General features: G+C 50.4%; 1 protein-coding gene across 13 annotated transcripts in view; it reads right to left on the reverse strand.

Annotated features, from left to right (window-relative positions):
* CAMTA1 (calmodulin binding transcription activator 1) overlaps window positions 1–25,902 on the reverse strand; it is an 838,283-nt gene that overhangs the window by 395,702 nt on the left and 416,679 nt on the right. For all 13 annotated transcript variants that reach the window (XM_084784667.1, XM_084784663.1, XM_084784662.1 and 10 more), the window contains one exon: window positions 12,699–12,834. In XM_084784667.1, coding sequence (XP_084640793.1) covers window positions 12,699–12,834 — 136 coding nt within the window. The remainder of the gene's footprint in view (window positions 1–12,698; window positions 12,835–25,902) is intronic.

Raw genomic sequence — 25,902 nt, forward strand, 5'->3', positions numbered from 1 at the left:
TGGCAGGCCTGGGAGGATGGGGGGGGGGGGGGAAGGGGGAGGGTGGGGAAGGGGAAAGGGGGAGGAATAAGTCTTGCCATTCCTTCCTGTGGCCTCTTACAGCAGAGGTCACAGTGTTCAGCAGTTGCCTGACATTTTGAAAAGAAAAAAGGGAATCATGGAACATTTTTAACCTTAAGTAATCAGACAAGGCAGAACTGTCTGGAATTCCACTGCACTGCTTATGGCTTTGGGATCCATGGCTAAACATCATATCACCTGAGAACACTGTTCCGAGGTGGCGGGCAGGACAGGAGGGCTGTCTTTGGCGGTTGAACCTAACGTCTGCCTGGCCCACTATGGTCTACCTGCGAATGGCTCCTGCACTGATTTGAACCAGCAAGAACCTCCACAGGCTCGGGTATTTGAACACTTGGCGAGCGGTGCAGATTGGGAAGGTTATTGGACCTGTAGGTGGTGTGATCTTCTTGAGAGCATACGTCACCTCTGCTTCCTCCTCCCTGCTGGATGCGATCTCTCAGCTCCCTGCTCCGGCTGCCTGCCGCTGTGCCTCTCTGCCCATCATTTTGGATTCTCCCTCTGGAACCATAAGCCAAAATAAACTCTTTCTCTCATGAGTTGCTTTTGGCCATGGTGTTTTATCACAGGCACAGAAAGTAACAAATGCAGACTCCAAGACAAGTGGGCAGAGGACCCCTCCCTGACCTCACCTGGACTGTGTATATGAGCCCTGTTGCCCTGCTGTCTTCTGGGGCAATGCCCTACAGCCTCCGTTCTATTGGAGTTCCAAGATCAAGAGTGCTCATGGCTCCTCCAAGGATTTAATGAACATTCATGGCACTTCAAGCAAAAGGGACACAGACGCACACGATAACCTGTCACCACGTGCCCCTTGGTAGATAGTCTTCACACTGAAAGTGAAAGGGTGGCTTTGCTGTAAAGGACCCTGCCGCACAGCCGCGAAGACTTAAACTAACAGCTCAGCGGCTCGCGTCTGTAGCTGCAGCACTCCTACAGTAGGATGGGAGGTAAAGACAAGAGAGCTGCCTGAGGTCTGAGGTCCAGCTGAGCTGCGGTATGCAGAAGGCCAAGACCGGCGGCCGAAGCTGCCCTGACTGTGGCAGGGAGCGCCGTGGCACGTGCAAATTCACGGTCCCACGCGCACACGCACACAAGACGCAAAGGCAAAGTTAGAAGCAAACAGCTGCGGAGACCATGTCACTGTGAACTAAATCCACCAGCAAAAGATGAAGAGTCGTCGTCCACGAGTGAAGGATGTGGGGGACTGAAGGGAGGGAAACCCCCACAGCCACTTGCTGTGGAATTTATGTTTCCATAAGCGAAACATTAGGAGCCTTGCGTGGAGAAGAAATTATTGATACATGTGTTCCCCTAAGGAAGCTTCTCGAGAGGCCCATACCAGATTTAATAATAATCTGTATTCTTCTGAAATGGCACGTCCCATCTTTGATTTCCCTATCACCACCGAAGGTTCATGAATCATTAAGCTTCACACCCTCAGAGGCTTGGTTTACTGCGCACCACCTAAAATATTTAATAAAATAAATTCTAAATAATCAATTCGCGAGGAGTCGACATTTCTTATGCTTTTGTAATAAATGTCTACCTCTCGCATCCATCAAAAACTGCACGTAAATTGTGGCGGTGAAGAATAAAAGAGCCTTTGTCATTTTCTCGTGCTGCCGTGTAAGTACTTAAGCAGGGGACAGATTGCATCTGCACCTCTCCACAGTCACTAGTCCATGGAGGGACCGTGCAACATGTCACCCTGCACCTCATGTCCAAGGATGCATCGCTCTATCTCTGGGACAGGACGGTCCTTTAAGCCATGCAGTTCTACAGGGTCACATCCTGGTAGCTCAGATGTCCCAGATGTGCACAGGAAGTGCACATCACATCACAGAGACTTGCCTTGGGCTCCCGTGATACTCTACAGCAGCACCTGGGTTCAAGGAAGAAGCAGGGTGGATTTTTTCCCCCCAAGGTATCTTTTTCAAGAGACCTTTTCCTAATGACTCTCTTAGGCTGGAGACAACGTAGCATGAGCTAAATAAAGCATATGCCATGCAGACCTTTTGCTGCGGGGAAGAAAGAAAATGAAGACGCTCCGACCTCCCCTTGACATCAGTAGTCAAAGTATTCACTGGGGCAGGGGCTCAGAGGTAAAGCACTAACCATGCACTCATGAAGGCTTGGGTTCAAACTCCTAGAACCAAACACATAGGATGCTCCTAGAGTCCCGCTGTAAGTACGGTGAGGTTGAGGTGGGGGAGAGGAGAATCCCAGCACAGTCTCTGGCCAGCTGCTCTGGCACACACGTTAGAGATGGAGAGATATTGTTACCCAGTGAGCAACCGACTACCCTACCTCAAATAAGGCTGAAGGTGAGGAGGCCTCCCCATGTTCTGCACATGCTCACAATGACGTACATGAGCACATCCTCCTTAAAACATGCACACACATCACAGAGAATGCCCGGCTACAAATATGGGTAGGAAAACCGAGCAGGGTCTGGACTTAAATCCTGGAAGGGTTCCTGGAAAGAATTGACAATCCACCACCACCACCCGGCCAAAAAAAAAAAAAGAAAAAGAAAAAGAGAAAAGAAAAGAAAGGAAATTCTTGCCAGCTCTCACAGTACTTTACCCTTTCGAGAAAGTACTGTCACAGTCCAGAAAAAGAGTGAATAGAGGACACTCATGTTCCGAGTCCAGTCCATAGAACATCTGTGTAAATAAAGTGTTAAAACATGGGCCTGGCTATTCCTCGGGCCGTTTACATGAATGGTAGAGTTGAATTGTTGGGACAGACTAACTGATCACAGACCCAAACATCGTGTGCCTAGGGCTAGGATGATGCAAGTGTGAGGACCTGGGCCTGGTCTCCAGAGCCCATGTAAAAAGCCGGTGGCACATGCTTGTAATCCCAACATCATGAGAAAGCAGAGGGCAGGCAGGAGGCCTGGACTCACTGCCCAGCTAGCTCACTCTCAACGAGTAAGGTAGCGAGGGACTAGGGCAGACATCTGACACTGACCCCTGGCCTCCACACATATGGACACATGTATGTGCACACACATGCCTGCACATACCACACACATTAAACACATTAAAAATGTTTTCACTTTGGAGCTTTACAAGGTAACTCATGTCAACTCAAGATTTGTTCAAACAGTATTTTGTATCAAATGTATATAAAGTGTCATGCCGAGAGCTGGGCTAGTGTGCTGAAGAGACACATGGGGCTCCTACTCAGAAGAGTGAAGGACACAGGACAGGGATGTGTCCCCAGAAAGCTATGGTCAGTGCCAGCTGGCTTCTTTCTGCTCCAGAAAATTGGTATTCCTCTCCTGCACTGCCAAGGGCGACTGAGTAATGGCAGGCTCACCCACATCATCAGAGAATTTAGTTAGAGCTTTTTAAAAGGTGCCGGCAGTCAAGTAACGAATTGTCACACTGACTTGTGAAATTTTCCTTTTGACTTTTTCCGTGAGACAGAACAAAACTCATTCAAAAAATTTTTAGGCTGCCTTACTTTTTACTTTATGCATGAGTGTTTTGCCTGCTTGAATACATATGCGTCCTGTGTGTGCGCAGTATCCACAGAGGAGACAAGAGACACTGGCTCCCTTGGAGCTGCAGTTACTGATGGCTGCGAACCACAATACGGACAGAGAACCACGCCTGAGAGAGCCCTTTGCAGGAGCAGTCAGTGTGCCTAACTGCTAAGCCATGACAGAGCTTGGCATGAGACACTCAGACAGGACCTTGCCAGCAGCAAGTTGAAGCACTTGGGGTAATTTGCATATAAAAGAGGGTGTGGGAGTCACATGGGGACCCCATGAACTGAGGCCACTTGGGGCAGGGCAGACAAGCTGTGAGTCTTTCTAGGATGACATGGATTTTGTGGTCTACGGGGGCACCTGCGAGCAGCCAGGCAAGACACAATGTGAGCTCTGCGATTTCTGCACTGCCCCCCAGGTTTAGCCAGAGTAGGATATGAGAGTCCCTGGGTAAAGCTGGGAGGCAGCTACCCTTCCCCAGGACTGGAACAGAGCCATAGAAGTGGAAACGGAAGGCTATCCAACACCCAGAAGACCGCCAAGGCGCACAAAAGCTCTCCTAAGAAGCCATCTACTTCCTACCTACCACTCTGGCTTGGTTTCCAGGGAAACAGATGAGGTGCGATCAATAGTTAAAAGCATGCGACCACCCAGACAGAACATGGAGACCAGCCAATGCCACCCAAGCAACCTCTGCCTTGGCAACAAGAGGAATGGCTACCCCTTGCCGTTGGTCCAGAAGCAGCAGCTCTTTCTTCTTCCTATAGCCACAGGGCACTGCAGCCATGGGGCACTGCAGCCACGGGGCACTGCAGCCATGGGGCACTGTAGCCACGGGGCACCACAGGCACGGGGCACTACAGCCACGGGGCACTACAGCCACGGGGCACCACAGGCACCGGGCACCACAGGCACGGGGCACTACAGCCACGGGGCACTACAGCCACAGGGCACCACAGGCACGGGTACTACAGCCACAGGGCACTGCAGCCATGGGGCACTACAGCCATGGGGCCCTGCAGCCACCGGGCACTGCAGCCACCAGGCACTACAGCCACAGGGCACTACAGCCATGGGACACTGTAGCCATGAGGCACCGCAGGCATAGGGCACTGCAGAGCCATCTCCACCCCTCTGCTCCCCCACATCCTAAGAGCTGTGGCCTGAGCTGTGCAGAGCTTCCATCATCTCTCTCCTGTCTCGAGAGCATTGGTGGCAGCTCCCCTGCAACAGATGAGAGACACAGGCCCACAGGGCATGGGGCTCCCCACAGGGACAGATCCTGAAGGGTGGGGGGTGACTTTGCCAGCCAATTCTAAGAATGGAAAGACACAAGACCATTTTCTGTCAGTCCAGTGAAGGCCAAAGGTATTGAAGCAACTGCACCTGCCTCTGATAATTCCATCAGGAGACAAGTACGCATCACCGTCTCGACGCACGCCCAGTTCTGTATGGGGCCATGATGGGCACGTGGGTAGCCCTCACTTTGAGCTCTGTGTAGCGGTCCAGGCAGAAAAGGGTCCTTGGTGAGTTTGATAGCGGTACTCAAGGGTTTATGTGGTTGCCATTGGATCTGCTGAACTTCCCACTCATGGCCTCATGGGCTAACGTGCGAGGACACTTAGGAACCATTGGGATAAAAATTAAACCATTGGGATAAAAAATAGTTTCTGCAGCTCAAGGCCTGCCGAGCCGCCTCCGCAAGAGAGTGTCCAGTTCACTAAGGCTCAAATTGTATCTACAAAAGGACATTTTTAACTATCACTGTTCAGTAGAAACAAGAGTCACATTTCCTGTAAAGTCTTCCTGGCGCACCTTTATCCACATACCATTGTCCCCAAACCACTGAGGAAGCCCTGAGCTCTATGACAGACGCTGTACCTCCACGCCCAAAGGCCAGTCCTGGGGAGTGAGCGGCTTTTATCACAGATAGCAGAGGACGCTGGCCCTCATGTCCTCCATGACACCCAAACCCCAAGCAGACTAATTTCTGCCTGCAAAGACACAATGGAAACTGGCGGAGGCAGAAGAGTGAGTTGGTAAATAACAGGAGCCGATGGGACAAGAGTTCAGCAGGTGCTGTTTTATCATAAATATACCCCATGAAGTGTTTGAGATGTACTTGGCCTAAAATAGTTACTTATTTTTTATTTTAATTGGGTGTTATGTGAGTGTGTGTGTGTGTGTGTGTGTGTGTGTGTGTGTGTGTGTGTGTGTGTGTTGGGGATGTGGTCCCTCATGTAGAAGCATGTGGAAGCCTGAGGTCAACACCATGTGTCTCTCCTCTCCATCTTAGTTTTGAGACAGACTCTCTCTCTCTCTCTCATTGAGCCTGGAGCTCACGGTTTCAGCTAGACTGGCTGGCCAGTGAGCCTCAGGACCCCGCCCCTCTGGCCATCCCACCTCCCACACGGGGGCTACAGATGCACAATGCTTCCAGCATTTGCATGGGACCCAAACTCAGGTCCTCACATGTGCTCAGCAAGCTCATCACCTCAGCCCCCTTAACTGCCTGCCTTGTAGTCTATCCTCTTCCTCCTCTTTTTCCTTTTTCTTCTCCTCCTCTTCTCTCCTTTCTCTCTATCACCGCCTTCCTCCTCCCTGGACCCAGCCCCAAGTGTCAGCCGTGTAAGCAATGGAGCTTAAATATCTACCACATAGGATACCCAGGGAAAATGAAGCCCAAGCAAGGTGCTAACCACAAGGGTTCTCAGACACACGGTAGATCTCACTCCCAGGCCCTAGGAGGGGAAACGTTAGGCCACTCGGCTCTCTAAAACCTGGATTATAAACTGCTTGAAAGAGGATCCTGCAGTGGAGAGTACTTACTGCTCTTCCAGAAGAGCAGAGTTTGGTTTCCAGCACCCATGTCTAGCACTTTACAGCTGCCTATAACTCCGGCTCTGGGGAATCTAGTGCCCTGGTCTCCAAGGGCTCTGCACTCACACGCACAAACCCACATACAGGTTCCCACACATGCATGTAATTAAAAAATATAAAAATTAATTGTGCAAATAAAATTAGCTGTTGAATTTTTTTTTATTTATTTTTTTTTTTTATTTTTTTTTGCTATACAAGCATGAGGACCCGAGTTCAGAGCTCCAGGACTCACCAAACAAACAAACAAACAAAAACAAAAACAAAAACCAACCCAAAAAATACAGGCATGGCGACACACATCTATAACTCCATGCCTTGGAGAGCAGGAACAGTAAGCTTGCAGGGGCTCACTGGCCATGGCATATTGAAACAACTGGCTTTGTTTCTGCGTGTTACCAAGTGTGGCACTCTCATCTCCCCCCCCCCCACACACATACCTTACACACTGAAGTTACCCAGGGTCTTGACACCTGACAGAAGCTTTCTAGCATAGAAACATAAAATGTCCAACTATCTATGTGCCGGACACACTGACACATCAAAGAGAGCACTCTCCTAAGAGTACAGGTGAGGTCCGAGGGCAACAGGAAGAGGGCACACCCCCTTCCTGATCATGGCTGGACCCCTGAAGACTCAAAAGTCACATGGTTGCAGCACAGTAATAGACACAGTCGGCATGAGGGATGCCGTCGGTACACGGTGAGACTAAAGGAAATAACGTGGACCAAACACAACCCTTTGCTGAGAGCAGGGACTGTGTATCTGCCCAGTTTGCACGGTGGCAGCAGTGGGGCTGCCGGTCGCTCAGAGGTTTTGTGGGTCCCCCGCTTAGCGACCCTGTCTCCTGCCCTATCTATTCACTGCTCTTTCCCAAACTTGCTTTGGGAACCGGGCCTGTTTGAGGCTGGCTACTGCAAGCATTTCCCCTCCTCTGCAAGCAAGACACCTATTTATCTTATGGCAGGGAACAGAGCTGAAGGGATCTGGCTCTGCCACGAGGCAGTTATTTCATGCCCTGTTAATTCCTAATGCAGTAACTACAATATCGTTTCTACTTTCAAAAGAGGTACTTTTCTCTTTTTTTAATATGTGGCCTAAGTGCTCAAATAAAGAACACCATTCTAATGAGGACGAGTGCCCAAACGTAACCTCATTACAGCCGCTGCTGTGCCAATGCCGGCCCTTCTGGAGGAGTGAGAGACACTGGCTCCTTTCCAGGCAGCACAAACAGATCAGCAAAATGTTTGCATCTGAAAATGACAGTCAGAGGAAATGGACTGGCATTTCCACCCGGGGATGGGCCAGGCCGGGGACCTCCTTTCATCACAGAATTATGGGTTCTGTGGGAAGCAGGGCCGGGACCAGCTTAGCACTGCACCAGCAGCCCCAATACCAGACCGTTCACTGCCTCCAAAGGGCAGACTGTCTGCAGCAAGGGACATCTTACGATCAGAGCAGAGGGCCCGGTGGCAGAATGCTATCCTCCGAGCACAGCAACTGTTACAGTCCTCATCAGAGCAGCTGAGACTAGTCATACGTCACCCCTAAGATCGGGCCCCAGCCATAGGACTTGGAGGTGCCACAGACTGTAGGCTGTGGGAGGCTAACTGAAGAGGAGTCTACAGCTGTGCTGTGAGGAAGTCGTCATCCATGACTTTCTGGTGGTGTGGCCACTTTGGGGTGACCTGAACTCGGCTAAGCAGCCCCTCCGCCTTGCTTTGCCAGTAAGCCTAATAAACTCGTTGGCTTCCCCCAAGCTGGGCTCTGGTAGAGCTGCACTTCTGCCTGTCATTCCTATCTGGGGAGAGAAAGCAGCTGGTAAAGCTACCAATGAAATGGCTCGTGTGACAGTCCAGGCTCCAGGAAGCAAGTAACCGGCTTGGCCAGGGCTGGGAAAAATACCGACGTGTGACACGCCACTGACGCAGTCACTTGCTGGACAGTTTCACGGACTGTTTCTCAACAGACTCTCTCATTGCCTGTGTGTTTCCCAACTTTTATCTGTCACCCAAATGGCTCCCTATGCTGTACTGCAGCATCTATGTGGTTGCCCTAAAACTGGGTCTGCCTTCAATGTTGCCTGCATTTTCAACACAGGGCCTTGGAGTTCTCCCAGTGTACCCCAAAACCCGACTTAAGGATCTACTTCCTCATGAGCTAAGGATCATACACCATTCTCTGCACCCCTGCACCCCACAGTCCCTGTCACGACGCCAGTGGGTGACAAGCACCCATGAGTGGCTGGAAGATGAACCATACACCCTGGATGGTGTGGGCTGAGCTGACCTGGAAAGCTAAGATCACACTGAGTTCCAGGAACAACAGTTAAGCTTAAAGCTGAGAACATTCAGGCCTCAGTGCCAGCGCTGGGGCTTCAGAACTCTTTCTCTGAGGCCCAACCCTCTCCATCCATGAGGTAGGTGCAATAATATGTTTCCGGCATGCATGCTTTTGGGAGAACCAGGCAAAGCCAGAATGCCTTGTTCACAGGAGATTTGTAAAGTTGTGAGAGTGCATACACCGAGGGCGTAGCTCTTGTCTCTCTGAGGACCCAGCAGATGAAGTGAGGAACGGAGAGTTGAGAGCTGGTCTGCCTGTGAGAGATGGCAGGGAGTCGGAGGACTAGGAGGACTAAACATAAAGTAGTCTGTCAGCATCTGGGGCCAGAGAAAAGGGCCATAAGCTTGGGAAGGAATCTTCCAGAAAGGCTCTCTGGCTGGCGTCACCTGAGGAGTGTGAATGTGGCTGTGGGACCTGTTAAGGCATGGTGATCTTTAGAACTACCCCTGCCCCTTCCCCAGGCAATGCCAGATCGACAGACAGGTATCAGCCTGGGGTCAGGGCACACTCCCGACCTGCTGGGGTCTCCTCTGTGATGTGCTGACACCTCAACCCCCTTCCCTCTCCTCGGCCGGCTCCCATCATCCCTGGGAGCTTATTGAGTAGGCTTCTCCTTGGCTCCCAGACAAGACAGCTGATTGCAAACTAACAGCTAGCCAGCTTCAAAAGCTGCAGCCCGCACCCTGTGCCCAGCTGAGGGAAATCAATGTGAGGAGGCCCCAGCCCCTGAGAACAAAAGGAGCCAGAACAGAGCTGCCCCTTCAGCTTGCTGGGGGTTTTCCCGGCCTCGGGGAAGGCTTATAGCAAGAGATACCTTAAATGCAGGACCCAGATGTCTTCATCCTGCCTTGAATGGAGGAAACCCACTGGGACAGTTAACAGTTCTCAACTCTAAAGCCTCGGCTGTCCATCCAGCAGGAGGGTAGCTGGAGGGGACTAGGGCTTGGAGGACGCAAGTGCCAGTCACAGGACCTGCCTGGTGAATCCACAGGGAGGAAGCGGACTCTGGGCCGGGAAGCCTAGTACACAGCACAGCACTCCAGCTGGCAGAGACAGACCACTGGGCTTCCCAGCCCCGCTCCAGATCACGGCTAACGTAGGAACACCACTGATGAAGCGTAAAGGGTGATGCTGCCTAATAGTCCTTTTTCTGGCTCATTTAAACTTCTGTAACTGTGGAAAGGCTATTACTTCAACAAGAAGGAAGAGGGTGCCATCTTCTGAGGGCCAGTGTGCTGGAGGGTTGTAGGGGAAGTAGCCTCCCCGGTGCTGGGGGGCATGTAATTAGAACGGTCACTCGAGAGCAGTTTGGCACTGTCTAGCAAAGCTAAACCTCCCACGCCCTGCAATTCCTGGTCCAGACTGCTCATGTGCCCAAGAAAACCTGTGTAAAGATACTTAGCGAAGGTCTGGGAGGCTTCTGAGAGTCGAGGGACCAGCTTCGGTACTTAAACAGAGGAGTACGCTAGAACCATTTAAAATGCAAAGTAACAGATACAGCTTAGTGGGTGACAGTAAGTGATAAACTGGATGTAAAACAACATGTCAACTATTCACAACAGTCCCCGAGTTCCAAGAATTCACTTCACACCCCAGCTCTGGTTACTGAAGCTCATTCCGGACTTCTGGGGACACTTAGCCTAAATGCTCAGCCTTCCACACCTCCCTGCACCACGAATGAGCATTATGTGCCAAAGTGGCCACCTTCTTGCTCTACCTACAAGTCCGTGGGCAGTGAACACGCATCCTTCTTTGTCTGTAGACAGCACACAGGCTTGCCAAAGCAGGTACGCAGCTAGTATCCGTCACCTGGTTCAGTGGGACAGTGCCCCAAGTGCAGTGGGGCAGAGCAGCCACGGAGAGGCACAGCTGTAAGTGGCTTCCCTCTCTAAAACCTAGAAACAAAGGCAGCGGCATTGGCCAGGGCCCTGCCATGGCGGCCCCTCAGCCCCCACTGCTCACAGGTCTGCTCATAGCCAGTGGAGCCTAGAAGGTCCTCTCTGGTCTGTGTGTGTCCTCCTCCTCCTCCAGATTGAAGGGACCGAGCTTTAGTCTGCAAGGCTGAGCACCACAAATAACTCCCAACATAAATATGGCCTAAAAATAGCCATAAATCATTCTCATCCCATCCGGCGACAATTCTAATTTATAACAAGAGGGAAGAGAATGAACACGGTGGCTTTTTTCCCCCCTAGGCTTCCAAGCTACTGCTGAGGACGAATTCCGCCCTGCTGTTACTTACAACCAGGAGTTCCTGATTTACGTATTACTAAAGATGAAATATACCATAGGCCTCCAGGCACGGGGGTGTGGGGGGTGGCGGTGGGGGGGCGGCGGGGGGGGGGGACGGGGGGGGGCGGGGCGCTGCTTGCTGAGGTTTAGTGTGAATTCCTGCAGGCTCTCTATGTCCCTGCATAAGCAACTTCCTTTCTTTTGGTCCCCACCCAAGCGCTCTCTCTCTCTCTCTCTCTCTCTCTCTCTCTCTCTCTCTCTCTCTCTCTCTTTCTCTCTCTTTTTCTCTCCCTCCCTCCCTCCCCCCCTCTCTCCCCCTACCTACTCTTCCATGGTGGTGTGAAAAGAGCCCTCTCCGCAGAGAGTAAGGCCCACCTCTCTGGGCTCCCCCACAAGAAGGGCTAATGCGTATGTATTAGCAGGACTCTGGTCACAATCCTGGAGTTGGCTCTCTTTCCAGCAGCACGTTCGGGTAATCTGCACATTAATGTTCCATGCAGTCAATTAAACCACACTGCGCACGCAGAGAGAGGGCTGGAATTCCTCATACTGCGGCTTTTCTTATTCATCACCATAAAACAATTCTTATTGGTATATTAAAAAAAAAAAAGCACATACACATAAAATGAAAGTTATCTCTCTCCACGGGGTAATATAATAAAAGCCATTTGATGCTATTTTTGGCAGCCATAAAAGCACATAATTAATACAGAAAAAAAATCGTCGTGACAAAGTGTGTCACAAAACCCGTCAGTGCCCAAGGGCGATCCTCAGAACTCAAGAGGGCTCGCAGTCCTGGCTACTCACTGAAACATGCCAGACACTCAACGTGACAGGAGCGAGAATGCCTGTCTTTGACCTCTCAGAAATGCAAACTAGATCCTGGGAAGCTTCTGACATCTTATCCATGGTAGCCCTGGACACAGGCCTTTAGGGGTGGCACAGAAGATCCTTGGTGGGACTAGCAAGGAATGTGGAAGAGCAGGTATTGGCAATTTGGCAAATTAGGAGGTCCTGTGGGACCCCTGGGTGGGGCCCTCTACGGGGAAAGTGCCTCACTAAGGCTTCTCATGACTCAGAGGCAGAAAAGCAAGGCTGCATCCAGAAAACCCAAAGCTGAGTTTGCTCAACATTCTGAGCCATTCCTGCTGAGCCTCTCCACTCCAGCACTGTAGGAACCTCGCTCGCCTGGAGAACCCATCCCATGACCTTTAACCTCCGTTGAAGTTGAAACACTGCAGGGAGATGGGATGTTGGTCAGCACAGGGCATTACCAGCTGGGCGGGGCACCTGGGGAAGGCGCTTCCTCACAATGACACCTGTCTTCCCCAACACCTCCACCCCAGCACACCCCTGCAATGCACCCAGAAACACACCCATGACAAACACAGTTGAGTGACCTGCAGGCCTCTTGCCTCTCCATCCATCCACACACCAGCGACCCCCTCGGTAGAGCCCTTTGGCTACGGTTAGATCCAAAGGGAACGGGAGAGAAAGTTTGGGGTAAGCGAGCAGAAGCCAACGCCAACAGCAGGGACCTGGCAAACGGAACTTCTTTTGAGAGTGCCGCCTGGCATCAGATCGCTTGCAAGCAATTCCAGATTCTCCCGTGGCGGCCCGGAAATGACATTTGGGGGACGGGAGAGCCTTTTCGGGCCTTTACCTCGACTCCTTGGACTTTTAGCTTCATGTGGTCTTCTCGGGTCGTTTTCCCATCTTTCCTCTTTTTCCAACAGTACCCGTCTTTCCTGTACTTTACTTTCTTCCTGTTGTAGAGGATCATGGAGCCATTCTGCGGTCTGCAAACAGCGAAAGGGTTAAGTTACTGAGAGAACCGAGCAGAAGGGAAATTTATGAAGAAAGATACCACAGACCAGTAAAAGTCTCTACAGAAAAGCAATAGTCCACATTTGCTGGGACATAATTTTTCACCTTTTATTGCAGCTCCCTGGATTAACCGTGGTTTATGGCCAGCCAAAATTTGCCTGTGGATTTGGTACCTAATGAATTAAATGTGTCAATGATAGGCTTAAAAAACAACCCCTTAGTAATTTCCACAAACTAATCAGGATATATGGGGGCCTGAGCTCTGAGGCAAAAAGTAAGCAAAACAGAGAGAGAGAGAGGAAAAATAAAGCAAAAAGAGCCGGGGGTGTTGTGGCAGCCTGCAATATCTTATCTCTTGTAGAAGGATTTTCTACACATCTTTTAATCCATCACCCAGCATTAGGGAATAAATAAGTTTAATGCAGACACTAGATGACTACGTTAAGAGCAGACCAATGGGATCTCTCGGCGCTGAAGCCGACCAGTCTTGATTCATTGCTTGCGTTTAGATTACCACTGGATGCAGAGGAGCATCACGATCCTCCTCCTCCTCCGGTGAACAGAGCACCTGACTGCCTCCCCCTGCCCCTCCCCCTCTCCCCCCTGCCCCCCCCCCCCCCCGCTTCAGCTCTCTGAGGTCTTAGGTAACCCCAGTCACCCTCATCTAGTCTGTCCACGGCCATGGTAGCTTAGGGAAATGGCAGCCCGTTTTCTGAATGCCAAGAACAGTACGGCTACTCCCTCCCACCCCCACCCCCCCCCCCATGGACATGGCTCAGCGAATAGAGTGCTTGCCGTGTAATATGTCTGGATCCCTAGCAGCATGTAGCAAACTGGGCATAGTGCTGTCCTCAGGAGGTGGGGGCAGAGAGAGCAGATGTTCATGGTCATTCTGGGCTACACAGTGTGTTCAGTGCCAGCCTGGGACATACAGGACCACGGGTCAAAAGACAGAACAAAACAAAACAAAAGACAGTGAAAGTACCAAACACACAGAACCTTACATTTTCCAAAGAAGAGACATGAGAGGCAGAAGTGATGTTGGTGTGTGTGAGGGTGTGGGGGGAGGATGGATGGAGGTGTGTGTTTGAAGCTGCCATGGTCTATATTTTGGATAGGGATCTACAAAGAAAGAAAGAACTAAGGCCCTCCGACAGCAGACAGCAGGTGCGCTATGGTAAGCCATTCCCAGAATAAAGTTGCAGCAGGTGCAGATGTGGGCAGATCTAGCCCTGAAGCCAGCACACTCACCCAGTGGCCGGCTGTGTGCCACCTGCACCTGACCACTGGGCACAGAAAGGCTTGCACATGGTGTGCGTGTGTTGGTGCCAGTGGCACTCCATCCCGCCCTGAGCCAGACTGTCATCTGCTGCGCAGTAGTGGGCTGTTAGAGCAGCTATGGACGCACCTTGGCTTGTCTGCTTCCCCACTACAGTAGAGGTGTGGAGAAGAAACATGCCAATCTATCCTCCTGCCGCGTGAGGAGAGCCTCCCACCTCTAGCTTTGCTTTTATTGTTGAAGAAAAAAAAAATGGGCCATTTCACCATCAGGACTGAACACTGGCTATTGATGGCTTAATCTCCCATTGTCTGGAGGGTAAAAAAAAAAACAACCCAACCCCTCCCGGGTGACTGCCGCTAATTGTGGTCCCCACCCAGCCTGGATGTGTCATCTGGCAGCCACAGGAAGACTAAAGAGCAATTCCATGGGAAATTATAGACTTTGAGCTGTGCACTTCATTGTTCCCTGATCAGGGCGCAATTGGTTTGTCACTGTTGGTTTCCTCCGTCAGCCTGCACCAACTAAAACAATCACAGGAAACAAAACCACGCACTTGTCAAAACGCTATCACCTGACGGTTTCTATCAATGCCTACACGTCTGCACTGGAACCTGCCCTCCCCCCCCCCCCCCCGCCAGCTTGTCCCCATCTCTCCATGGGAGGGGGCTTGCAGAGAGGGGAGGGGCCGTGATGGTCTCCTTTGGCCACAGTAGCCCTAGCCACCTGCACTGCACCCTCAGAACACTGCAAGACCTCCCGGTCCCTCGAACACCAGCCAAAGGTTCCCAGACCCACGCTCCCATCCTTAAGGCTGCTGCCTCAGTGGGAAGAAAAGCAAAGAAATACGCTGGGGCAAACAAATGGACTGTGTCCCTGTCTTCTCACGGGAGGGGTGGGGACACATGTGGGAGTGTAGCAGAGACACCCTAGGTCAGAAAGAAAAAATCTACTTTCTGAAGAAGACCTCAGAGTAAACCACCATTTCTAGGGAGCAAGAAATGACCCGTGACTTGTCCCAGGCCTGCCATTGTTAAGGATTCTCCCCAGACCGGGACACCATGCCCAGTGGGGCTTCAGCGCTCAACTAAAGTGACCTCAGCAAATGGACTCCTCAGCCCAATTCACAGGAACAAGAAACTGGGCTGTGTACAGCCCTCTAAGTCCAATTCCACTTGAGTTTGCTTCTGCCCTGGGTGACATGGAAGCATCACCACATTCCTACACGCTTGTCAGCAATAAAGGGGAACATGGCCCCGCCACAGAAGGAGCCATGTGCCTTACGGGACGGCATCTGAGAGGCTGTGCTGCCATCCCGATGCAAACACAGCAAGTGCCAGCCTGTGAGAAGAGCTCGCGAGGGTCCAGAAGGCAGGCTTTAGGATGAGAAGGCCCCAGGAACAGACACTGAAGGACCTCGATTTGCTACCTGGCCACACTCTGGCCGACCAGGGCCGAACATTGCAAGGAGGCCGGAGATGTGGAGGGAGGACACGAGCTGTGCGCACCGAGCCAGCAGCCTGCCAACACCCAGCCTCCCGTGTCCTGGCCATTCCTGTGTACCTGCTGCTGGCAGAGAATGGCACATCCACACATTGCTAGCATCGCATACCAGTTCTGTGAGGGGCATTGCCAGCAGTGCAGATAGCCAGCCTTTTAGGCTGCAGTGTCTGGCGAGTCCATGGAGGACAGAGATACCGACCGAGGCTGCTCGGCGAGCAGACTGGATCCTGGTCTGCTCTTCCTGGCTGGGATCAGCAGAGTCCTGGAGCACCCTTAGCAGGGCCCCAGGGGTCAGCAGGGAGGAGGCCAGACTTCCTCTCTGTGGCTGAACAAATCCCAGGCTGTCCTATTCTTCTTCTGTAGCATCTGGGTGTAACTCTAGGGCTGTTCCAGGTTCCCGTCCTATGACTGGGGTAACTTTGAGGGTGCCCCAGATGTACATTCTGTGTCTGGGGGAAACTCTGGGGCTGTCGCAGACTTGCCTTCACACAGCTAAGGTACTCTGGGGTGTCCAAGGTTTTTCCTCTGGTTACTACTGGCTAACCCTGGGTGCTCTGTCTGGTCCCTCCACTGTCGCCTTCCTGTCCACTCTCTCCCCCTGTGGCTCCCTGGGTCGGCTGTGGCATAATCTTGGCTTAGATTCTAATCTTCACTTCAGGGTCTCCTTTTGGGACATCGGCGCTGAAGCAGACAGTCTAAGGGAGCCTCGGGGAGGCTCCTGCAGCCTTCACTGCAACTGCACTGGTGCATACACAGGAGCTACAGTGGAGAGGGTGGCCACAGGGAGGCTGCTTTTTAAACAGGAGGCCTCTATCCAAGGAACCCTTTCATCTGGGAAGCTAACAGCTGCGGAAGTCAGCTACACTCCACACACTGGTGAAAGAGTTCTTGGACTAGAGGAGAGCCTCACAAACTATAACAATAGTGTAAAACACACACACACACACACACACACACACACACACACACACATGCACTTATCTATCTATAGGCAGGAGCGCAGATGAACAGAAAGATGATAGAGATTACATGGAGTAATGGAAGTTTTGGCTTCTTTGTAAACTCAGCCATGTTATGTAAACATGTTTTTGTTTTAGTTTGGGCTTGAGTTTGTCCACAGCTGAGAATTGCCTCCTGCGGGTGCGTGGTCACTGCCAGCCAGTAATGCCCTGCCTCGTGCAGCACAGAGAGGGGCGTGGTCTAGGAGTCTGAGGAAGATAAATAGGGGAGCCCAGAGAGAGAAATTGTGGCGTGTGGCATCTGGCCGTTTGGAGGGACCAGAGATGGATGGTGTGGTGGCTTGGAAAGAGAGAGATACATTTCAACGCAGCAGCTAGGAGACTGCTTGCTGCGTTCACTCGCTGTTGACAGAGACTGGTATTGCCCCCCAAAGAACCCAACTGACCCTACACAGCCAAGGGAAGTAAAGGAGTCTGCGTCCCCTCTCTCCAGTGCCCTACTTTTTCTCTTCCCCGGGGTTAAGAGGTTGGTAAAAGGGAGGTAGAGGCGGTAAACACCCCAAATAAATTAGAGTTTAAAAACAAGTGTCAACAAGACAGTAGGATGGTTTGAAGAAGAATATCCCCCAATAGGCCCAGAACTGTTAAGTACTGAGTCACCCAATGGTGGAGCTATCTGTGTAGGCTTTTGGGGTGTGGTCTCTCTGAAAAGAACTGGGGGTGAGCTTTGAGGCTTCAAAGCCATGCAGCGTTCCGAGTTTGCTTTCTTGACTTCTTGCTTATGGTTCAAGATGTGAGGCCTCGGCTTCTGCTTCAGCCACTGTTCCTGCTGCCCAGGGCCATGTTTCCCTGCATGGCTGACTCTAGCCCTCTAACAAACCCCTTTTTTTAATAAGTTGTTTTGGTCCTGGATTTTTATCACATCAGAAAACTAACTAATATAGATAGATAGATAGATAGATACATACATACATACATACATACATAGATACATACATACATACATACATACATTATGTCTTGCAAATGACATAAACATCAAGACAAGCCAGATACACCCTACTGAGGAAGCCTAGAGACAGGCCTGGCAGCACAGCCTATCACCCATCCCTGCTATAACAGGAGGCTGAGGTAGGAAGATTGAAAGTTGAAGATTTGCCTAAGCTACAAGCCAATGAGGGAAGGGGCCAGCATTTTAATATGCAATATTAAGATATCTGGAGAGGAACTAGAAAAAGATGCCATCGAGGCCATCCCTCACCCACTGACACATCACCTCTGAGCAGAGCAGCAACTCTCCACATCATAAGTAAAGCCATCATACTGGAGAAGAAAATATAGGTGGATTCTTCTATTACCAAGGTAAACGATACTTTTCTAACTGTGATCCAAAACTCAGTAATAATGAGTGTGAGCTGGCTCCATAAGATTGCATAAGGCAACGGCGTTAGATCGCTTCCCACAGGGGGCCGGTCCGTTCACACCCTGCCAGCGATGCACGGGTGGCCTGGCACCCTCCCCAGCACTGTCTTTTGGACTGACACTACCCTAGTGGGTGTGTGGTCGTTTTAATCTGCATTTCCCTAATGACTACTGATGCCAACCATCTTTTTCATGTCCTTATTAGCTATTCATATAATTTCTTTGGTAAATGTCTGTTTGAATCTTCAGGCCCGCTTTCAATTAAATTGCTAGACTTTGAGTTGTCGGAACTCCTTACGTAAAGTCCTAACAGAAGTACTTTACCGTCACACACTTTCTCCAAGACCATGATTTGAGTTTTGTCTTAGTTTGTTTTTTATTTATTTATTATTATTTATTTATTTATTTGGTTTTTTGAGACAAGGTTTCTCTGTGTAGCCTTGACTGTCCTGGACTCACTTTGTAGACCAGGCTGGCCTCGAACTCACAGTGATCCGCCTGCCTCTGTCTCCCCGAGTGCTGGGATTAAAGTCATGTGCTGCCACCACCACCTGGCCTGAGTTTTCTTTTTCTTAATGGCTTCTTCAAAAACTTTTGCTAAAATCCAGGTTGTCCATTTTCTCCTTTTAACTAGAGACAAAGGAAGTTATCTAATCCAAGGTCGTAACAAGCTCATGCTTTCTTCTTGGAGTTTTATATTTTCAGTTCTTTCCTTTAGGCCTGGGATACATTTTGTGGTTGGTTTTTTTTTGTTTGTTTGTTTGTTTGTTTTTGTTTTTTGTTTGTTTTTGTTTTTGTTTTTTTGGGGGGGGGTGCTGCGAGGGTCTGAGCCAATGTTTGCTACGCAGATATCAGATTGTCGCACAGCCATCTGAGGGACGGAAAACGGTCCCACAGATCCACCGAACGTCTCTTGTGTTTTGTTGGAAGTGAACTTCAAGTCTTGTCCTAGTCTCTATCCGTATGCCAATTGCCTTGAGTGCTGCAGTTTTGACATCAGGGGTTCCAAGTCTTCCAACTCCGCCCCATTTCACAGTTGTTTTGGGCTATCCTAAGACTTTCGCATTTCTAGACACATTTTATGATTAACTTGACAATTTTAGGGTGGAGGAGATGAACTGAAGGTTTTTTTTTTCTTTGTTACAGGTCGCTTTCATTTTTAAAATGTGTACATGTGAGGGTCTCCACATAACGTGTGTTGGTGCAGTGGCTGCAGAGGCCAGAAGAGGGCACTGAATCCCCCAAAACTGGAGTTACCCTCTGTGCCACCTGGTGTGGGTACTGGGAACCGACCCCGATCCTCTCTGCAAGAGCAGCAAGTGTTCTTAACCTCAGAACCATCTCTCCACCCCCCCCACCCCCACCCTCCCCCCCCACCCCAGGGGCTTGGATAGGATTGAATCAAGAAGTCAATTTGGAGACAATTGCTGTCTGATAGTATTGAGTGTTTCAGCCATGTCCAATGACGTGGTTTTTAATTCCATTAACATGGAATGTTCTCTCCAACTATGTAAAAAACTGGGCTCTCCCTGAATAAAGCTTTAGAGCTGGCAATGTACAGGTATTGAACTCCTAAAGCAAACCCATGCTAATTAATTTATTCTATTTAATGTTCTTTGTGAATGGAGTTGTTTCCTTAATTTCGCTTTAAGGTTGTTCATTTCTACCTCATAGCTGTCTAATTGACATCTCCGTATTGATCTTTGTGATGGTGACAGTTGGCGGCTAACCTGATAGGATTTGGGGGTCACCTAGGAGGCAAGCCTACAGGCACACCAGTGAGCAACCACCTCCATTAGGTTAGCCTTGAGCGTGCCCGAGAGGGATTATTCAGATTAGTTTAACTGAAGTGGGAAGGCTGTTCCCTGGCCTTGGGAACCAGAGAGAATGAAAGGCAGAAAAGGAGCTGTATGGCTCCACAAGTAAGAATTCTGGGAAAGCTGGTGACCTCAGTGCCGCTCCCATGTAAGCACGGAAGGCGCAAGCTGACTCAAGCTGTCCTCTGATCGCCACGTGCTCACATGTCATGAGTCACAATCGGGCGTGCACACCTTTGTAATACACAATGATAATTAGAAATTAAATCACGTCTGGTTTTAAAAAACGAGATAGAGATAGAGAGAGGGGGGAGGGAGGGAGAGAGGGAGGGAGGGAGAGAGAGAGAGGTGAGCACCAGCATTCATTGCTCCGCCTCCTGACTGTGGAGTCCATGCAAGCAGCAGCTACCTTGAGCGCCTGCCTCTTCAAGTTCACACCTGCTGGACCACACGCATGAGCTGTGAGTCAAAGGGAACCGTTTCCTTCTTAAAATGCTTTCATCAGGGTATTTTATCTGAGCAACAGGAAAGCTGACCATGATAGCCTTGTATTATTATGACCTTCTAAATTTAGTTCTTTTCTTAGTTCCTATAAAGTTTTTTATATACTATATAGACATTCTACATGTGAAGTCAAGATACACACACGAATAAAATTGTTTCATTTCTTACTTTCTGCTGTGGCTGCCTTTTATCTTATTTTCTTGCTTTATTGACCTGACTAGGTCATCCTAGGTTCATTGGATAGAAGTGTTGGGAACCAACACTTTGCATTGCTCCCAGTTTTAGGGGAAACAGATTCCAGTTTTTGTTTGTTTTTGTTTTGTTTTGTTTGCCTTTCAGGACAGTATTAGCTGCATCAAAGACTTAAAATGCCGTGAAAAGGGCTCAGGGAGCGACTTGGAGATGCTCCCGCCGACCAGCCACAGGGCGAAGGAGCATGAGTTCATCTGTGGTTCCCTGTGACCCTAAAGTAAACAAACAACAGCTCACTGCTGGAGAACGCCCAGGAGGCAGGGGGAACACCACGTGCCTCCCACCTTCCCTGTCACACAGTGCTTCTGAACTACCAAATGGAGAACGAACTCTCTCCACAGAATCCCTCCAGCCGATAAAAGAGAAGGAGGAAGGGAGCAAGAGAACGCCATGCCAGTATCGCTACATCAAGTGAGCTGGCGGAACTGGGCAGGAGGGCACGACAGGTGCCTCACCGGAAAGACAGCTTGGCAGTGCGTGCCCCTTGATGGGCGCACATCCTGCTACTGAACAAACGAAGGGCCTTGAAGAGAGAACATAACATTGGGCGGGGTACGTGTTGGGAGGAGGGGGATCTGGGAGGAGTGTGGGGTACGTGTTGGGAGGAGGGGGATCTGGGAGGAGTTGGGGTACATGTTGGGAGGAGGGGGATCTGGGAGGAGTGTGGGGTACATGTTGGGAGGAGGGGGATCTGGGAGGAGTGTGGGGTACGTGTTGGGAGGAGGGGGATCTGCAAAGAGCTGGAGACATGGAAGATGGGTATGTATGATCAAAATATGTTTTACGTATGTATGACATTCTCAAAGAGAAAACAAAAGTGTTATTAAAATAAAAGACTGTGACTTAGCCTCCATTTTACCAATCCCCCAGAGGGGACAGGAACATCCTGAATGACACCATGTGGCAGCTGTCAGCAAATGCAGACCAGAGGAAACACCAGAGGACAAATGGCCTGGCTTCTCGAGCCAGTTCTTTGAAAAAGAGTAAGGGAGAAATGGAGTGGGCACGTGCTGGAGTCAGGATGTACACATTACCTCAGACAGAAGCACATCCGTCGATCGCAGTGGGCATCCCTACGGTGAGTACTGACGAGGCCACAGACTGTGTGTACACACGTACATATGTGTGTGTGTGCACATGCATGGATGGCAGTGTATGCCTGTGTGTGTGCACACACATGCATAGGTGGCAGTGTGTGTCTGTGTGTGTGCACACACATGCATAGGTGGCAGTGTGTGCCTGTGTGTGTGTATGTACATGCATGGGTGGCAGTGTGTGCCTGTGTGTGTGTGCACACACACACATGGGCACAGAGGCCAGGGGTCTATGTGCCTCTTTTTTTCCTCTTCACTAATCCATCACCCTTTTGAGGTAAGATGCCCTCCATTTTTGTTTTTTTGTTTGTTTGTTTGTTTGTTTGTTGTTTGTTTTTTTTAGGTTGAACTCAGTGTTGGATTCAATTTCTGATTGTTCCATAATTCTCCACCTTACATGTATGTACAAAAACTCCCACAAACACAGCCTCTCTCTGGTTAGCAGCTGTCATCAATATTCTGCCTCTCTAAGGTGATAGCCTCATTGTTTAAGGATGGCTCTTCCCACAATGGGTGCCCTAGCTGTAGCCCCATGGTGCATCACTGCCTTATTTGTTCATTCTTCCTGTCATTGTTGCTGAGGGGAACCCATGAAAAAGGACCAATTCTGCAACTAGGAACAGTCATGGGCATGTATGTGATAGGCTGGGTAGGTCCCAGGCAGGTCCCAGGCAGGTGCCGGGCAGGTGCTGGGCAGGTGCTGGGCAGGTGCCGGGCAGGTCCCAGGCAGGTGTTGGGCAGGTGTTGGGCAGGTGCTGGGCAGGTGTTGGGCAGGTGCTGGGCAGGTGCTGGGCATATGATGGGCAGGTGCTGGGCAGATGCTGAGCAAGTGCCAGGCAGGTCCCAGGCAGGTGTTGGGAAGGTGCCAGGCAGGTGTTGGGCAGGTGCTGAGCAGGTGCTGGGCATATGATGGGCAGGTGCTGGGCAGGTGCCATGCAGGTGCTGGACACCTTGCTCATGTCAGGTTCTTTGCACAGGGGAGCCAAAGGGCTTGTTCAAAGTGTGTAAGGAAAGAACCACCGAGGTGATTCCCATGTTAGCCACCTTCCTTGTGGGACATTGCAAACATTTACAAGTGTAGACAGACTAGCTACAGGCTCCCACTTCCTTGGGCCTGCCTTCGGCTGTGGTCAGTGCTTGGCCAGCCTTGTCTCCTCACATCCCCCAGCCCTCCCACTTGCTGGCGTTACTGTGAAATACACTTTAGATGTAAGAGTTTCATCAGAAAATACATTAATCTGTGTCTTTAAATGATAAGGCCCCTTTACAAATACTTCTGCACCACAGTAATCATGGCAAGTTAGTAATAATTCTAAAGAGTCAGAGTTCAAGATTCATATTGTCTCACAAATTCCACATATATGTGTGTGATGCATATACACCATACCTAGGTCATATAGAGACATGCATATAAACTGTACATAAGCAGCACACATATATATTTACATTGTAAACACACACACACACACACACATATATATATATACACACATGGACACATGGACATATACAAATATGTATGCACACACAAATACTCACAAAAATGTACTTTTATACACGTGTGTATACAAGTATCTACATATAGACACATAGACACATACCTGCACTTAGTCACATAGACATATATACCTATACACAGTCACAGACATATATATATATATATATATATATATATATATGTATACACATACACAAACACGTATGTATGTGCGTACACACAGTCTGTGGCCTCATCAGTACTCGCTGTAGGGATGCCCACTGTGATTGACAGGTGTGTCTCTGTCTGAGGTAATGTGTACACACATATGTATATCCAGTGTATCCAGACACCCTTTCCGACCTCCAACCCTGGACAGAACTCAATGCACTGACACAGCTCTGGCTCACGGCCCTCTCCTAAAACTCTCATTTTCTCTGTGATTATTTGCAGAATCTCAAAAAGCCATCCATATCGTCTAGGCAGACCGTGAGACCCAGTTGCTGCTGAAAGAAGTGTTCTCTTGGCCAGCCTGCAGGACCCAGCCCTTGCTGCAGCCTGCTGCAGTGCTCAGGAGTGCAACCAGTCAGTTCCTACTCCGCCACACTCACAAGGTCTGTCTCTGGTACCTTCCCCTGCAGCATGCATGCTCTTGCACATAGTAGGACTCTGGCCAACACCCAAGTGGCAAACATTCCCCTTTCTCCAGCTAAATTCCAGACACAGCGTGTCTTTGCTTTTGGTCCTGTCCCTCCTACCACAGGCATGGAGGTGGGCCCGGTACGGGAAAATGCCGCGTGTGCATTTCCAAGTGCCTGGAAGCCGTGACCCCCACGAGCAAAGCCGATCCCCCATGACAGGGCCCAGACTGCAATACCATTCTCAAGGCCGGTGCTAAATCTCCACTCCAGAGGGCAGTTAGGAAATGGAAAGTGCCACCCTTAATTGAAGCAGACGTACTTTATGTACCTGGGCCTCGCCTGATCTTTTCACCATGAAGAGCTTGATTTACATGCACCATTACAAGCAGGTGGCCTGGACCAAAATGTCAATGAGAACACTGACAATACGGAGGAGCTGTCACTGACTAAGCATTTGTCTGGCCCTAGAGGCCAGTAATGCCGTCACACCAACTCCCCCCATTTCAAGCTCATGGAAACTTCAGGTTGGCGTCAGTCTCCAGGGGTGAGAAGACATGGAGCCCACAGAGGGACAGAAGCCGTCCCAAAGTCACACGGCAGATAAGGTGAGGGCCAGGGCCTCGTGGCGTTCCACCCCTTTGTGGGGCCTGGCTACTAACCCCCAGGGACCCACTCTTCTTTTTCCACCAAGGCGTTCTCTGGTTTGTGCCTTGGAGAAGCGCTTCACACACAGGAAAGGCTGTCTGGGCTGACGTAAGCTGGCCCTGTGGCTCTTCTCTTTGTTGCACAGGGAGGTTGGGCGAGGGTGGGGGGAGGCCTGGTAAAGGACTTCTCCTCAGCTTATCTCCCTTGCACACAGACCCGGGGAGAGCCATGATGGATGACTAGCGTGCACAGCAAGGTTGATAGAGCACCAGACGGAACCCCAAGGAACCATGGCAACAGCCCAGATCTCACAGGACATGGGGCTGGTTTATTAGCCTGCAGCTAGGCATCTTCTCCCTGGCTTGTTTATAGGGTCCTCACGATTTGGGGGGGGGGGGTCGGGCAACCCTTTACAAACAGGCTGGTCACGAACATTCAATGTCACCCCTGCTCCCAAGTCATGGTCACTTCCAGGATATTTGTAGAATGGTAGGGAAAGGGACCATGAAGCCTGGCCCAGGCTGCAATCCACCAGATATGAAAACCAATTGCTTTCTATAATAAATTCTAACTGGGGCCATAGAAATAACAAGGCTGAGGAGAAGGGAACGCCAATTTGCTTGATTTCATTAGCTCCTTCTTGGGCGGTCCAGCCCCAGCTCCTTTTCATTAAAATAAGGGCAAATTGAAAATCGTAAAAGAGCCTTTCTTATCAGAGAATGAACGACCTGGTAGATTCGTAATCTCGGAAGCCCGCCAAGGAGCCAGGAGCACCTCATTGCACTGGCTCTTGACGGCTGAGCTGGGTAGGTCCCAGGAAGAAGCTACGTCCCCAAACAGCGTCATCTGGGAAACGTTCTTCATTTTTCTGAACTGAAGAAGAGGCCGCCGACAGCATCACCCAGCAGCAAGCGGTCTGTGCTGTCCATCCTGTCTAATCGCTGTGGATGCCCGCAGAGACCGACACCGAACAGCCTTGGAAGAGGGGGGCCTTCCAGGCAGGGGTACCAGGTGCCCCTCTTTAAGGCCCAGATGGCTTGCTAGAGAGAGTAAGCCAGAACAGCCGGCGCTTCCAGGACTCTACAGTGTAAGTCCATGTGCGTGTACCCCAAGGACCTTTAAATACAGAGGTCCTGGGACGAAAGGGCTATGGGGTCTTGGGGACAGAAAAGACCGGAAGTCCGTCCAGAATGGGTCTATGAGAATTCACTGGCACCTCACACCTAGAGCTCCCACAAGCTCCCCTCAAAATTCTATTACAACACCTGGTGATTTATTTGGTTAATATTTATTGAGTAGCTACTACAGACCGGGCACCCACGCGGGGTATTATGGGTGCTGCTGCCTTATCTCTGCACAGTTTGCAGACTTGGGGCCTCTGAGGCCCACCCTGTGTACCCCAGGGACTAAAGTGGGAAGGCATTCCACAGCAGGTAGCATGAACTGG

The sequence above is a fragment of the Acomys minous genome (genome assembly GCF_964271855.1).
Source record: "Acomys minous genome assembly, chromosome: 6".
Lineage (NCBI taxonomy): Eukaryota > Metazoa > Chordata > Mammalia > Rodentia > Muridae > Acomys > Acomys minous.